This window comes from Sinohyriopsis cumingii, chromosome 16 (assembly GCF_028554795.1).
Source record: "Sinohyriopsis cumingii isolate HCF-2022 chromosome 16, ASM2855479v2, whole genome shotgun sequence".
NCBI lineage: Eukaryota > Metazoa > Mollusca > Bivalvia > Unionida > Unionidae > Sinohyriopsis > Sinohyriopsis cumingii.
The window spans coordinates 43,318,514-43,331,786 of NC_142976.1; the positions used below are offsets into that span (position 1 = coordinate 43,318,514).

The 13,273-nt window shown below is 35.5% G+C and overlaps 1 protein-coding gene across 9 annotated transcripts in view; it reads right to left on the reverse strand.

Moving 5' to 3' along the window:
- LOC149780321 (F-actin-uncapping protein LRRC16A-like) overlaps positions 1-12,022 on the reverse strand; it is a 241,386-nt gene extending 229,364 nt beyond the window's left edge. For 5 of the 9 annotated variants that reach the window (XM_089937166.1, XM_089937165.1, XM_089937168.1 and 2 more), the window contains exon 1: positions 11,836-12,022. In XM_089937166.1, the coding sequence (XP_089793292.1) occupies positions 11,836-11,872 (37 nt within the window). In that variant the 5' untranslated portion in view covers positions 11,873-12,022. The remainder of the gene's footprint in view (positions 1-11,835) is intronic. The other 4 variants (XM_089937171.1, XM_089937172.1, XM_089937170.1 and 1 more) reach the window with 1 other exon arrangement.
- Positions 12,023-13,273: the final 1,251 nt, after the last annotated feature.

Sequence of the window (13,273 nt, forward strand, 5' to 3'; positions counted from 1 at the left end):
TTCTTATGATACATATAAGCTAGCATGTTACTTCCTTTTATCTCAAATGTCATCAACATTATAGAGTGGAAAAGAAAAAGTGACAGAAAACTTAAAGTAGAGAAGTGGCCATGACCTTGACATACAAGCTCACCACATTTCATTCTTCAATCTCAAATGGCTTCAATGTTGTAGAATAGAAAGGAAAGTGTTACATTTAAAATATTAGACCATTACCTTAAACATAAGATCACAAGGGTGTTCAAAGATCCACTCTCTAATGACAATGTTTTAGTATACAAAATTTCATTAATTAATCTCTCACAATTAAAGTTATGTAATGGAAACTAAAGCATGATGAACCAAGAGAAATGTGGATACTATATGTCCCCCACTTGTCATGAAAAATTTAAAACCAGAGCAATTAGTGAAATATGCATCATAATAGGCCCCATTCATTACAATTTGCTCCTTAATGATTTACTGGAACTAGTGCTGGAGAAATAAATTTAGGACAAGAAGGGCATTCAAGGGATCAGGACTCCTCTAAATGATGATAGAGAATGTTTCAGATTCTACACTTTCAAGTACTCATCAACATAACAACATCCTGAATATTTACAATCACTATTCCAGTATAGGCTACCTGGTAATACTCCCCACCTGCAATCCATGTCTACCAAACAGTTTAAAATTCCCAAACCAAATAAGGAGTTGTTTTAAAAAAGTTTCCAGTACTCTGGAACTCTACTCTGGAATAGTATTCCAGATGAGATTAGAAATGCCCACTTTATTTCCTTCTTCCAAACCCAATATATCCAGTGGCTTCAGAGATGCAGCTAAAATAAATTCTTTTGTATGAGGGCCTCAAGGTAGATTAGTTGTTAGCTAATTGTGTTACCCTCTTTAAACAAGGTCATTATTATTATTATTATTATTATCCCACGTAAAGATATGAAGTTCACTGACAATGGCTATAACACTGAACAAAATGAAGTACGCAAGACAAAATCCACAAAAGATATGGATAGGTCCATGAAACAATACCAAACTAAATCAGAATATGTAACTTTGAAATCTATGAAGGCCCCTGACACTGACAGTCCAACAGTTGGAGGTGCTGATAGGTGATATGGTGACAAATGGTGAAATGCTGAATGGTTATTTAGTTCGGCTGATTACAAGCAATATTCCAGAATTCCATACAAAACAAGAATTTGCTTCACAACGTGAATATTTTTGTCCAAAATGAAGCAGACAATGCTAAACGTGCATGTATATGAAACAATGTAGATACCAAATTGCAACCCCCTGTAGGCAAAGGAATGTAGCACAAGCCCAACACACTCTCCTGCATGTCAAAAGAGGTGACTAAAGGAGATGAAGTCTTGGTGGTTCAGTGGATAGCATGCTGGACTTGCAACTGAATGGTTGTGGGCTCAAATTCTACCATCGGGTAAAACAGGGTCGATTACTACGTTAAGTCCTCTGGCAAGGCACTTGACACCAACTGCCTTGGCATTGAATAATCTACTTGTGCTGGTGTGCCATAAATACCAAATTGCATCAGAACAACCTGAACTATACAACATACCATTTAAAGATATGAAGTCAATTGTCATTAGGCCATAATTCTGTCCAAAATGGAGAAGACAAAAGTCAGAAATGGCACATCAAAACTGTTCAAAAAGTCATTTTAAAATGCTGAAGGCCAGATGGACATCAAACCCCCACCATAACAGTCAGTCATTAAATTCAACCTGCCATAACTGTTGAAACATGAACAAAGGCTACTAATGTGCCACACTGCATGATTGTGGAAACTAGCTCACTAATTTTGAAAAAGTTATTGCTCTAATTTGCAAAGAACAATTTCCACATTTATTTTGTATTCTCTTACCCTGAAATGTACTGCAATATGAATTTCAAAGATATTATCTGCCATTTTCCTGTATCATATAGCATAATGTATATTTGTCTTGTTAGTCCCAAGCAGTATTTAATCCAACCAGATAGTGTTTTCCCCAGCCCCTTTTAGAATGGCCTGAAACCATGCCTTTTTTCTTGCACATCATACTTACCCATTTACATGTAAGGGCCATCCCTTTTTGGGGCCTGTTCCTCAGCACCATGCTGCTCCTTAGTCAACTTTTAGTTCACCCTCTTTTGTCCTTCCCAACTATTTATAGCCTTTGGAGTGAGGTTAATTATTAAATGCATTCATCAAACTTACAATTAAACAGAAGGGCCAGTAAAGACTTAATTACCATAACACTTAACCTTCAGTCTAATGAGAAGTTTACTTATGAACCTTCATCAAATAGGACACACGGTACTAATTCAACTCCAATAGTAAACATATGGAAACACCATCATATTCAAAATTCAATAACTTAAAATTTCTGGGTGCTGATGATGAGACCTATAGTTCTCCATGCACATCTAACCTTGGTACAAGCTTATGTGTGGAGAATACCATATGACCCGCAGCATTTTGTTTACATACTTGTGCATGAAACAGATGTTATTGATTCTGCACCAAATGAATTAGGTGCTACTTTCAGTACTGAGTACTCCTGAGTCAAGCCTGTAAGAATGCTAAAATTGCAACAGTAGAAATTTGTCTATATTGTTTTTAAATTACATATAGGATAAGCTCTCAAAAGATATTTTTACTAAAATTTTAATTTTCATTATTAACCAATTATGGACCACCAAACCCGTAAATACTCTATTATTTCTTCACCCATTTCTAGACTGGTTCACAGTTCTTCCGTATAATTAGTACTGTGTGTCCAAGAGTGCTCTGACAGTGCCAAAACAATGTCACTAACGTGTGTTTTAGTGAATAGTTAGTGACAGATTTTGATAGCAGTTAGGTCATAATTAAATGACACTGGTGTAGTTTATTGCACTAAATTAAATTTAAATATTGAATGGAAAAAAATCTTTTGCCATTTTATTACCACATTCTCAACACTGCAAAGTCTAAGAATTCAATAGATACTACAGACTGGTCATAACACAATTTTTTAAAGGCATGTATTATGGACTACTAAGCACAGACATCCTGCTCTTCAATAAACTGAATCATACTCCATCTAAGAAATTTAAAGAATGCATAAAAGAAGCAGAAGTATGGGAGAAACAATAAGGCACATTAAAAGTAGGAAATGTATGATATGTGTCACCTACATTCACAGTATGTGATGATAATATTACTAAGAGTTCTACTTCCTGTTTGTTACTTTTAACATGCATCCGATTTCCTTTCAAAGCATTGCTAATACATATTTTGCTAAGAAACGAGAAAAAGAGTCCCCTGAAGGGACTGATGCTCTGTTGGGCAAAAGATTTTCCATGTATTTAAGAAAAAACCATTAAACTTTTTAACTGCAAAAGTGTTCAAACTATCCCTAATATTTATTCTTCAGCAGTAACAATATTTTCAAATTAGCTTTTGTGGTGGACATGTTGGATGTCAGACGCACTATATTCATTTAGGAAAAAGAAGACGCGAAGTCTTTTGGTCAAAAAACCTATGCCGTAATGATTTTCCATTCATGGGGAATAATGATAATAAGATTTTCACACCTGCTGTCATGGCAACCATATTGGATGTACAACGGGCATCCTTTTCTTTTAGAACAAACAAGCTATCATAAGAATTCTATAGATGAAAACCTGATATTGACAGCCATCCATTTGGGAGTAAAGATAACAATATTTGCAAGATAGCCATCAAGGTGGCCATATTGACGGTTAGTCATTCTCATTTAGGACTAAACAGACACCTTAAGAATACTTCTGATGAACGAGGAACTGCATTAAGATTTTCAAGACGGCTGCTGTTGTATCTATATTAGACTTCAGACTGGCAGCATTTTAATTTATGAACAAGAAGACATCATAAGAACTCTTTCAGTGATATGACCATCCATGTAGAAGGAATAGCCACAACAAGATTTCATAATGGATGCTATGGTAGCCATACTGGACAACAGATCAAAACTATTTTAGCGAAAACCCAAAGCTAATATGACATTTCAGGAAGAGTAGCCCTAACAGAGTTTTCATAATGGCTGCAGTGGTGGGCATATTGGACATCAAATTGGCTACCATCTTGCTTTAAGAATAATTGGACATCATAAGAAGTCTTTTAGCAAAACCTCAATGACTTATCATTCTGGCAGCCATATTAAGACATTAAATGGGCACCATTTTCATTTAGTACTAACTTAGACATCATAAAAAGTATTTTAGTGAAAACCCCATGTTGATATGGCCATCAATTCAGGAGGTGTGTGTGTGTGTGATTAGGATTTTTAACATAGCTTTAACAATTTTTCAGTCATATCATTATGATGTCTGCAGTGTGGCATTTTATAGTGATGTCTGGCACTGGGGCATCAGGCTGCAGACACGAAGCATGATGTCCCACCCAGTCACATTATTCTGACACCAGACCAACCAGTCCTAACACTAACCTCTTAATGCTGAGCACCAAGCAGCTGTTATTATCATTTTTGTAAGTCTTTGGTATGACTCAGCCAGGGTTCAAACCCACGACCTCCCACTTCCCAATTCAGGAGGAAAAGTGATAACAAGATTTTCAAGATGGCTACAATGGCAGCCATATTAGAAGTAGAGATAACCTAATTTTAAAGATGGCTGCCATGACAGCCATATTGGACCCCAGATCAGCATCATTTTAGAACTAAATAGGTATCAGTAGAAGTGAAAACACCATGCTGATGACCATCCATTCAGGAGGAGAAGCAATAACAAGGTTTTCAAGATGGCCACCATTCTCATATAGTACCAAGCAGACCATAGGATGAATGTGCGTGGAATGTTTCATGCAATAACAAACTTGCTAATGGACATCAGATGATGAATGACTGACAACAGGCCATTCCACAAGCTATTCTGGTCTATAAACTGGCAGAACTAAAACCAAAGAAGCATTATTGAAACACTGCATCAAGGTATCTGCGCCTACAACGTTTTGGGTGGAATACATATGTGAAAAGGGGGTTATGTTTAGAATTATACAAGTCAAAGAATCCCTTTGCATACAATATAATGATAATGATGATAATAATAATAAAGAAATTGAGCTATTAGCAATGAATGCATTCCAAAGAGCTATGATAACAACAATTTTCCACTCAGGACCACAATGGAAGATGTGCTCAGAAACCAAATTTCAGAGAGGCTGGACTTCCAAGGGTCAAAATGTTGTCATGGAATGTCTGAAACCCAATTTCTTCAGAAACTCATCAAGACAGGTAACATCCCATGTAAAGATATCACGCTGATCAACAAGGATCATAAATGTTTAAATTAGGTGAGACTAATCCCATGATAGACATTTCTAGGTCTTTAAACAATGTTCACATCAAATTCTATAAGAATATGCCTAACGGTTCTCCAAAAGTGACGATTATATGCACTATCTTGTTTAGGTGGCACTCTACAGTTTTGTATTTTGCATAGGGTTCCATTTTTAATGAAATAGAATTTCCCCCATTCTTCTAACTGGTTATGTTGGCTATTTAAAAATGGACTTTACATATCTCAGGTAGTGTTATAAAATAACTTTTAATTCCCTTTATTGTGGTGTATGATTGATGGGCGTCATATGGCTTATAAGAGTAAACAGCTTGGCCTTAAGATGTGCACCTTTTAAAAACTAATAGCTCCATTTTCACTTCCTGAACTTCAAGGTAAATTTTATGAAAGAGATGGTAACATTTTTTACATTATATATATTGGGTAATTCATTCACTGCACTTAGAGAAGGTGGTATTTTCTAGACTGGCAAAAATTCATTTTCCCTACTTTAATAACTGACAAAGATAGTCCTTTAAACTAAATAAAGCTGATTTATTTGAGCATGGGAGCAGTTATTTTGGTTAGTTGTGTGCTTTGATCATGTACAATTTCCACAACTACAATATTCAAGCTTCTCGTGGGTCGGTGGTTCTTTCCGGGGTTTTCCCGGGTTCTTCCTCCACCATTAATACTGGCCGCCATGTATAGCCTATCATGTGCTAAAAAATGGCGTTAAACCCCACAACAACAACAACAACAACAATATTCAAAGAAATTTCAACCACACTACATGAAACTAATATTAAGGAATGCCAAAATTCTGTCCAATGTGTATGTTGCAAATTTATGCAAACAACTTCACGTAACAATGCCACTCCCCCACAAGTTCATAATATTTGTAAAACATCCACCATAATGATTGGAAGTTGATTCATAAGGGCAATAACTCTTATGTAAAAAAATGAATTTACATGAACTTTGCATGGGCCATTACTCTGTTCAGAATGTATAAATCCATGAAAAGTACATACAAGTCTATGAGACAATATTCATAGAAACTTGCAGCAGAATAAGCTGAGTAGTTCTTGAACTATGTGGGTTAAAAGACAGCCAATGTGGCATAATCTTAAAGAGGGACCCTGGCAGCAATAAACATGAATAAACAAGCAGATGGACAGCTGAATAAAAACAATGACAATAACAAACAATAATAACAACAATTCTCAATAAAATAATGTGCCCTTTTGAATATGTGGTAATCATTTAAAGGGTCTATTCCAGGATGCATGATTGCATAATCATCATAATTTCTAAAAACATCGCATACAAAAAACAATGGAATGTGTAAAAATTGCATATCATATTTGCAAACCTTGCCGTAATTTCTTTGTTTGATAAATCTTGTATTTAGAAAGCTCCCGTTTTTCTCCAAAATTGTTGGGGCCATTTCCCACCAAATGTTTCGTTCTAAAATACGCACTGCTTTTAGAGAATAACAACCATGCCTTTTTATAGATCAAAGGAAAAACATTACCATGAAGTAAGTGATTTCTATCCATATGGTTAGTGTGGAGAAAGTAAACACCATTGAGAAATTCTAACAACTGATTCAACACTTTAGTAAAGAACAAAATGAATCTTGATTGGTATTCATATATAATCTGGATAATCATTTCCTTAATATGGCATTTATTTATTCCAAAAAAATTATCTTTATCTAATTTTATGAACATGTTCTTTGCAGTGCTTAACAATGGAAATTGATGGTCTCACCACCGAAATTCACACGTCATTGACTTTGTCTTATTTAATTGGGGGGGGGGGGATGTCTAAAAGTACTATTATTTACACTCAGTGACATGGAGTTTTGATAAACAACTCCCTTTCAGTACATTGGTCAGCTTACTGTATTGACTTCTGATCAGTATACTACACTTTTTACAGGCAGACCATGCTGTTAGTCATGCACAACTTGACCTGTAGATACTTGGGACAGGGAAAGCATGTGCTTTTAATGATCTGCTTTGCCACCAGTCCTGTAATGATGGTTGCCTGTGTACAAGTTGCATGTGCCAAGTGTAGGTTTGCTGATATGATGTATGCAAGCCACAAACAACATAAAGGGAAAAACTCCATCTTGTTTGAATTCTAAATCATATACTCAGATTCGCCTTTTTCTTGACTCTAGTTTACCTATGGTCAAAATATTTTCAACACCATTTATTGGGCAAGCAACAAAATCATGTCAAGGTATTATCTCTAGTTTTAATTTTTCTGTGAGAGAATGAAGCTTTGAAAGCATGAAACAAGTTGTTATTGTTGTAGGGTTTAACGCCATTTTTCAGCACACGATAGGCTATACATGGCGGCCAGTATTAATGGTGGAGGAAGAATCCAGGAAAACCCCAGAAAGAACCACCGACCCACGAGAAGCTACTGGCAAGCTTTCTCACATTGGCTGAATCTGAGACTCGAACCCACGCAGACAGAGGTGAGATGGCAGTGGGTCTTCATGTTGACATTTAGAAATTACATTTTCATATGCATTTCGAGTCGACATGCGGGATATTTTAGTGCACTTTATGAATATCACTTTCCTTAATTTAAGTATGATTGTTCTTTCTTGATACAAAATGGATTTTTTAACAAAAATAACATGTCATTCAAGGTTTACAGAAATAATGTATTATTGCGCGGAATTAGCCGACATGGTGGTAACTTCACATTTTGAAAAAAAAAATGAGTTAATTTTTTTGTGTTACTGCTTGATTTCTCTGCCGCCGAGAAAAATCCCGCAGATTTCTCAACTGTATGATCTTTACATAGTCAACATTTTGTGTCTCCAGCCACCGTATAAAAATGTGAACCCATTTTTGATTTGTCAAATAAAATGAATTTTGATAATGGTAGTGACCACAAGAACTTATGCTCAGATTTGCATGCCTTGACTTTTTTCTTTTTACCTCCCTTGCTTGATTTGATACAAAAGACACATTCAAAGTGATAAAACAACACAGGTCTCTTTTAACTGATTTTTTAATGCAACAAACACTTCCCCAAGTTGTTGATCAAAACAAAACCGGCATGTAATTAGGTTCTCACATAAGTACTTGCGGGTTTCGATGTGATGATCAATTGACTCTTTTCATGTTTTCATAGAACAGAATATGTTGCGATTATGTTTACACTGAAAAAGAACGTGACTTTCACATAGCAAGACATTTAACTGGTGTTTATTTCATTCTCATTGATTGCTATTTCACCAGACTGTTTATTTACAGTGTATTGACAACTATTTATCATAAAATAACTTACATATTATATGATATCTTATTTAGAACTTGCAGATTTCACAATATGGATTCTATCTTTATGGGCATTAATCACCATTTTTTATGATAAAACGAGCGATGTATCAAGGTTTAATTTACCAATTCTTATCATAATTTTTTCATGTTCAGCATATTTTAAAGATATTTAAAATATATTTTCTTTGGGAAAAATCGGGAGCCACGCTAGACACCGCATTATAAGCGGGATCATGAGTTATCGAGGGAGTGCAGGGATGGTCCTGGCTTTCAAAAAGCTGTCGCCAAAATAATCGCCAACCTCAATATTTTGTCGCCAATTTTCAAAAAGTGTCGCCAAAAAAAGTAGTGTACATTTTTCCAAGTGTTAATTTAGTCTATTAATGTAACAGGCAATGAAAATTACAAAAGATGGATTAGTTAATACTTTAATTACAACAAGCATTAACAAAATGTTACAAAGTGTTACATGAAGATCCGTCGCGATTTTAGGGCTGCCCACTTGTTGAATGCAGTTTCAAAGTCTAATTTTTCACATCTGTACATGCTGATTCTCATTAAATTCTCGTGAGATGAGATGCAGAACTTATTTCTGATGTCAGTTTTTATGAGGTTCATCTTACTGAATCCACGTTCAGTCCTCAGTGCTGACAGGTGACACCAGTAGTCTCTCAGCAGCCCCCCCCCCTTATGGCTAGCTTCACAAAGCTTGTAGCGAATTGCTTCCTAAATCCCAAGAATGATCACTGAATGCTGTATAAATTTTCTCGACAAGAAAAATAGGATCTCCATTCCCACGAATGAAACTTACACGAGTCAACACCTGGCAATATTGGACCATATATATAAGCGTAAATTCACACCCAATTTAGGGATTCTTTCACTCCTGTATTTTGAGAAATAAATAATTATTATTAATTATGCAAAACTGGTTTGTTTTTTTTTTTTGTTTTTTTTGCTATTTCTTGTTGCGGAGTTTAAGTCTCTGCAGCCGTAACACGGGACTGATGACAAAAGAAAAAGATCAATGAGTAAAATGCTGCACTGGTGACAGATGTAATTGTGATTGAGATTTTTTCCATTTGTTTTGTATTTATACACAGTAGTCGGTACTTCAAAGGTTATCAGTTTTCTATGAAGGTTCAGCAAAACTATTGTATTGGTATATGTATAAAAAAAAAAACAGAATGATTAGCCATACAATTCATTATATCTGTTCTATTCGCGTCTTCAGAAGTCGGTCAGTTGTAGGTATAGTGCGGTAGCATGATTGACTGTATCGCAACATACAGTACTCAGCCCAGATGTCAGCATAGGCAGATTATGATGTAACAATGCACTGTAAAGATAGGGTTGTCAATAAGAACAAAGGATCGTTTGTGTAACATTGATTCCAATGCATTGCTTAGTCAAGTTTATGGCTTCCTTTCGTTCTGGCTTTAAATTTATTCAGTCCAAATCCATGATTGTATGTACAAATTAAATAACCAAAAAGTATGTCGCCAAAAAAATTGCCAGATGGGATATTTTTGTCGCCAATAAGGAAAAAAAATCGCAATTTGCGACATTGGCGAAGCCCAGGACGATCCCTGGAGTGGTGTAGTCAACTGATCAAGCTATGATAAGGTACTGGCAACTGACAAGTGATTTAATCGCCTTATCTACTAAGGTGTGGTCTATGCAACTTCACCTAATTCACTGGATTTTTTCTGATAAATCAGAGACTTTACAATTGATACACACTTTAATCAGTAAAAGCTGTCTTGAGAGACCACCTGTTTTGAGACCAGAATCTCCATGCACAGATTTATTGATTATAGTGTTATGAACTATTATGAGAGACCACCTGTCAAGAGACCATTATTTTTTGGCAGAAGGGGTGGTCTTTCAAGACATGTTCTACTTACTGTACAAATACATCAAATAAAAATGCACCAAAAATATAACTTGCACATAATAACCTGAGCTCCATTATAATTTACATTTTCATGCATCCAAAATTCAAATACACTTATGCAAATTGCAGCATCCTTGAGAACCCTGACATCAAGGGTTACAAATATGCTATAATCACTAAATGGAAGTTTATTCATCTTCATTAGCCAAGGTTCAGATGTCAACACCCTATCTACACCTTGGCATATCGAACATATATTTCTTTGCTACGAGTCTTTGAATTTCATTGAGCCACCGCATCCAATAAAAATTAAGTTGTTCAAATTTGAACCTGTTCTATATAATCAAGACAAGGGGAGCACACAACTTGAATGGACTGATAAATAAGCAATTTTCTGGAGCCATTCCATATTTGCACAAGTACCTTTCATTCAAATATGCCTGTAACGGCTTCCCTCTGGTATACAGTTATACTTTCGAAGTATCCTTTTCAGGTCAATTGCCCACACCATTTTCAGCTAGTTGGCATTACATACTAAGGGAGGCAACACAAGAACTCCAATTGATGTCGCTAGGACAAAGCACCAATATATATCTGTTCAGTCCGTCAAGATGTAGATAGGGTTATCGTATCAGAATCTTGGATAGCGAAGGTGTATAAATCTGACCAACGAACAATAGGGAGAAGACAGACTCATGCATAAAATCACCAACATTGCCCTTAAGTCTGTCTACAAAGACTACCCGATAACATTAAAGAGACAATCCTGCAATTGCCATAATCGTTTACAGAATACAATAAATACTTTTCACCCAAACAACTGCCTCACTGACTGGATGTCACCTCCCCCAAAGAGACTCATTCACTGGATGTCCCTCCCTGCTAACTTTATTTGCATAACTTGCCAGATGTTCGGTAAATTGAACCTGTTAGATATATCCATTAATACTTAAAATTAATTTCATTCATACAGTATTTCTCTCACCATCCATTCAACGATTCCAGCACTACTGTTAACTATGATATACCATTTTCATCTAAAAATCTTGTCTTCCAACACTTATCTGACCTCCCCCCCCCCCCACGATCACTTCAAGAGCCCCATAAGTGGGTTGTTTTTATTTCCGTGAAAAGAAAAACTACCATGAATGGCTGCTGTCAAAAAATTAAGAAGCCTCTAAGTTTCGACTAAATGCCAATTTTAAAAAATGTATGCTTTTTAACGTTATCCTAAATTCTGGGCTCCATCCACCATCATATACCTAGGCTACATCGCTCAAAATACCTGTTAGTGTTACTTCCGCTGTCACCTACCTTGCAAGTCGTTTGGCACGTTGCTGTGGCCTGCCATTTTTCCTCGTCGTGTTTAAAGCTAATTTTGCTATTCTTATAGATAACTTACTGGATGAAAACTACTCTACAAAATCGCTATGTGCATGTTTACATTGAAATGACACTTGGATGGGTTTACTCTCCAACAGCGCGCCATGATGAAAGAAACGTTATGGTTGGGCTACCGCTGACAAGAGGGCACAACCCGGAAGCAGCACGATCACTTGATCACGATTATACATTGCCACTTTTATCTGGTTATTTATAGGTAAGAGTAATAAAACAAAATACAGAACAGACTTTAAACAAATAAAGGAGATAAGACCATAAAATGATAGCCACACACTATATACGACTTAGGTACTTGTACATGCGTTTCTATATACATACAATAAACACCAAATATTTTGTTTAAATCTAGATTTATGGTCTTTGGAGTCCAAAAAAGTCTTATCTTATTATTTAGGTATCTGACTACATGTTCCCTAAGTGAAAGGTTTAAGTAACCTTGGAAAAATAAATAAGAACAACAGAAAAAAAAGAAGAAAAACGCAGACAACAGGGAATAAATGTTCTTCCATCAGTGCAATTTCCATTAAACGTTTGCCTTTATAAAGAAACAAAGCCCCGTAGGCATGAATTGTAGTTATTTTAACCCATTTGTGAAGCTTTTCTTTTCACAAAAAAACATCAACTGACTTTAAAAATGATTTAGTGTCAACAAGTATTTTTGTTGTAAATCACAATTGTGCAGTTAGATCATTTTTGTTCGTCAAGGAATATATATATACAGAAGTTTTCAGATTTGATTCAATGTCAGTTTGATACAAGTTGTTGCAGTTTTGGGTTATATCTTTTATTAAACAAAAGAGTGCAATGATGTGAAACACCAATCTCTTACGTTCATGTTGAGAGACCGGGTTCTTTCTGCGATCCTAAAACACGCGTTTTTACTCTCGACATCTATTAAGATCGTGTGAAAATTAAACTGGTATTCTGTATTTTATGTTACTACTTCTACTGAAAGTTAAATATTTTCCTGACCAAACATGAATATAGTTGTATTTTTTCAATGCCAATTTACTTCATTTAAACCTTACTATTTTTCTTCCTGATTTTGTCTTCAGCTTTTAACACACTTCCTCCATTAATGTTCTAAGATAAATATACACATAGTATATACTCTGTACACTCAAGATACTCTCAAGTCCAAATTATCAGCAAAAAAAAAATTAATTATTTGCAACAGGCGAATTGGTCAAGATTATATGAATAGGGTTTAAGTGTCGAAGAAATGTTAAGGGTTGAAGTGTTGCAGAAACAGCTTTTGTACTTGCTGAAATATTTATCATAAGTTGAAACTATACAGAGATCGGTTTACTGAAGAAACCGGGAAAAAATGTGAAACCCTGGATGTTCG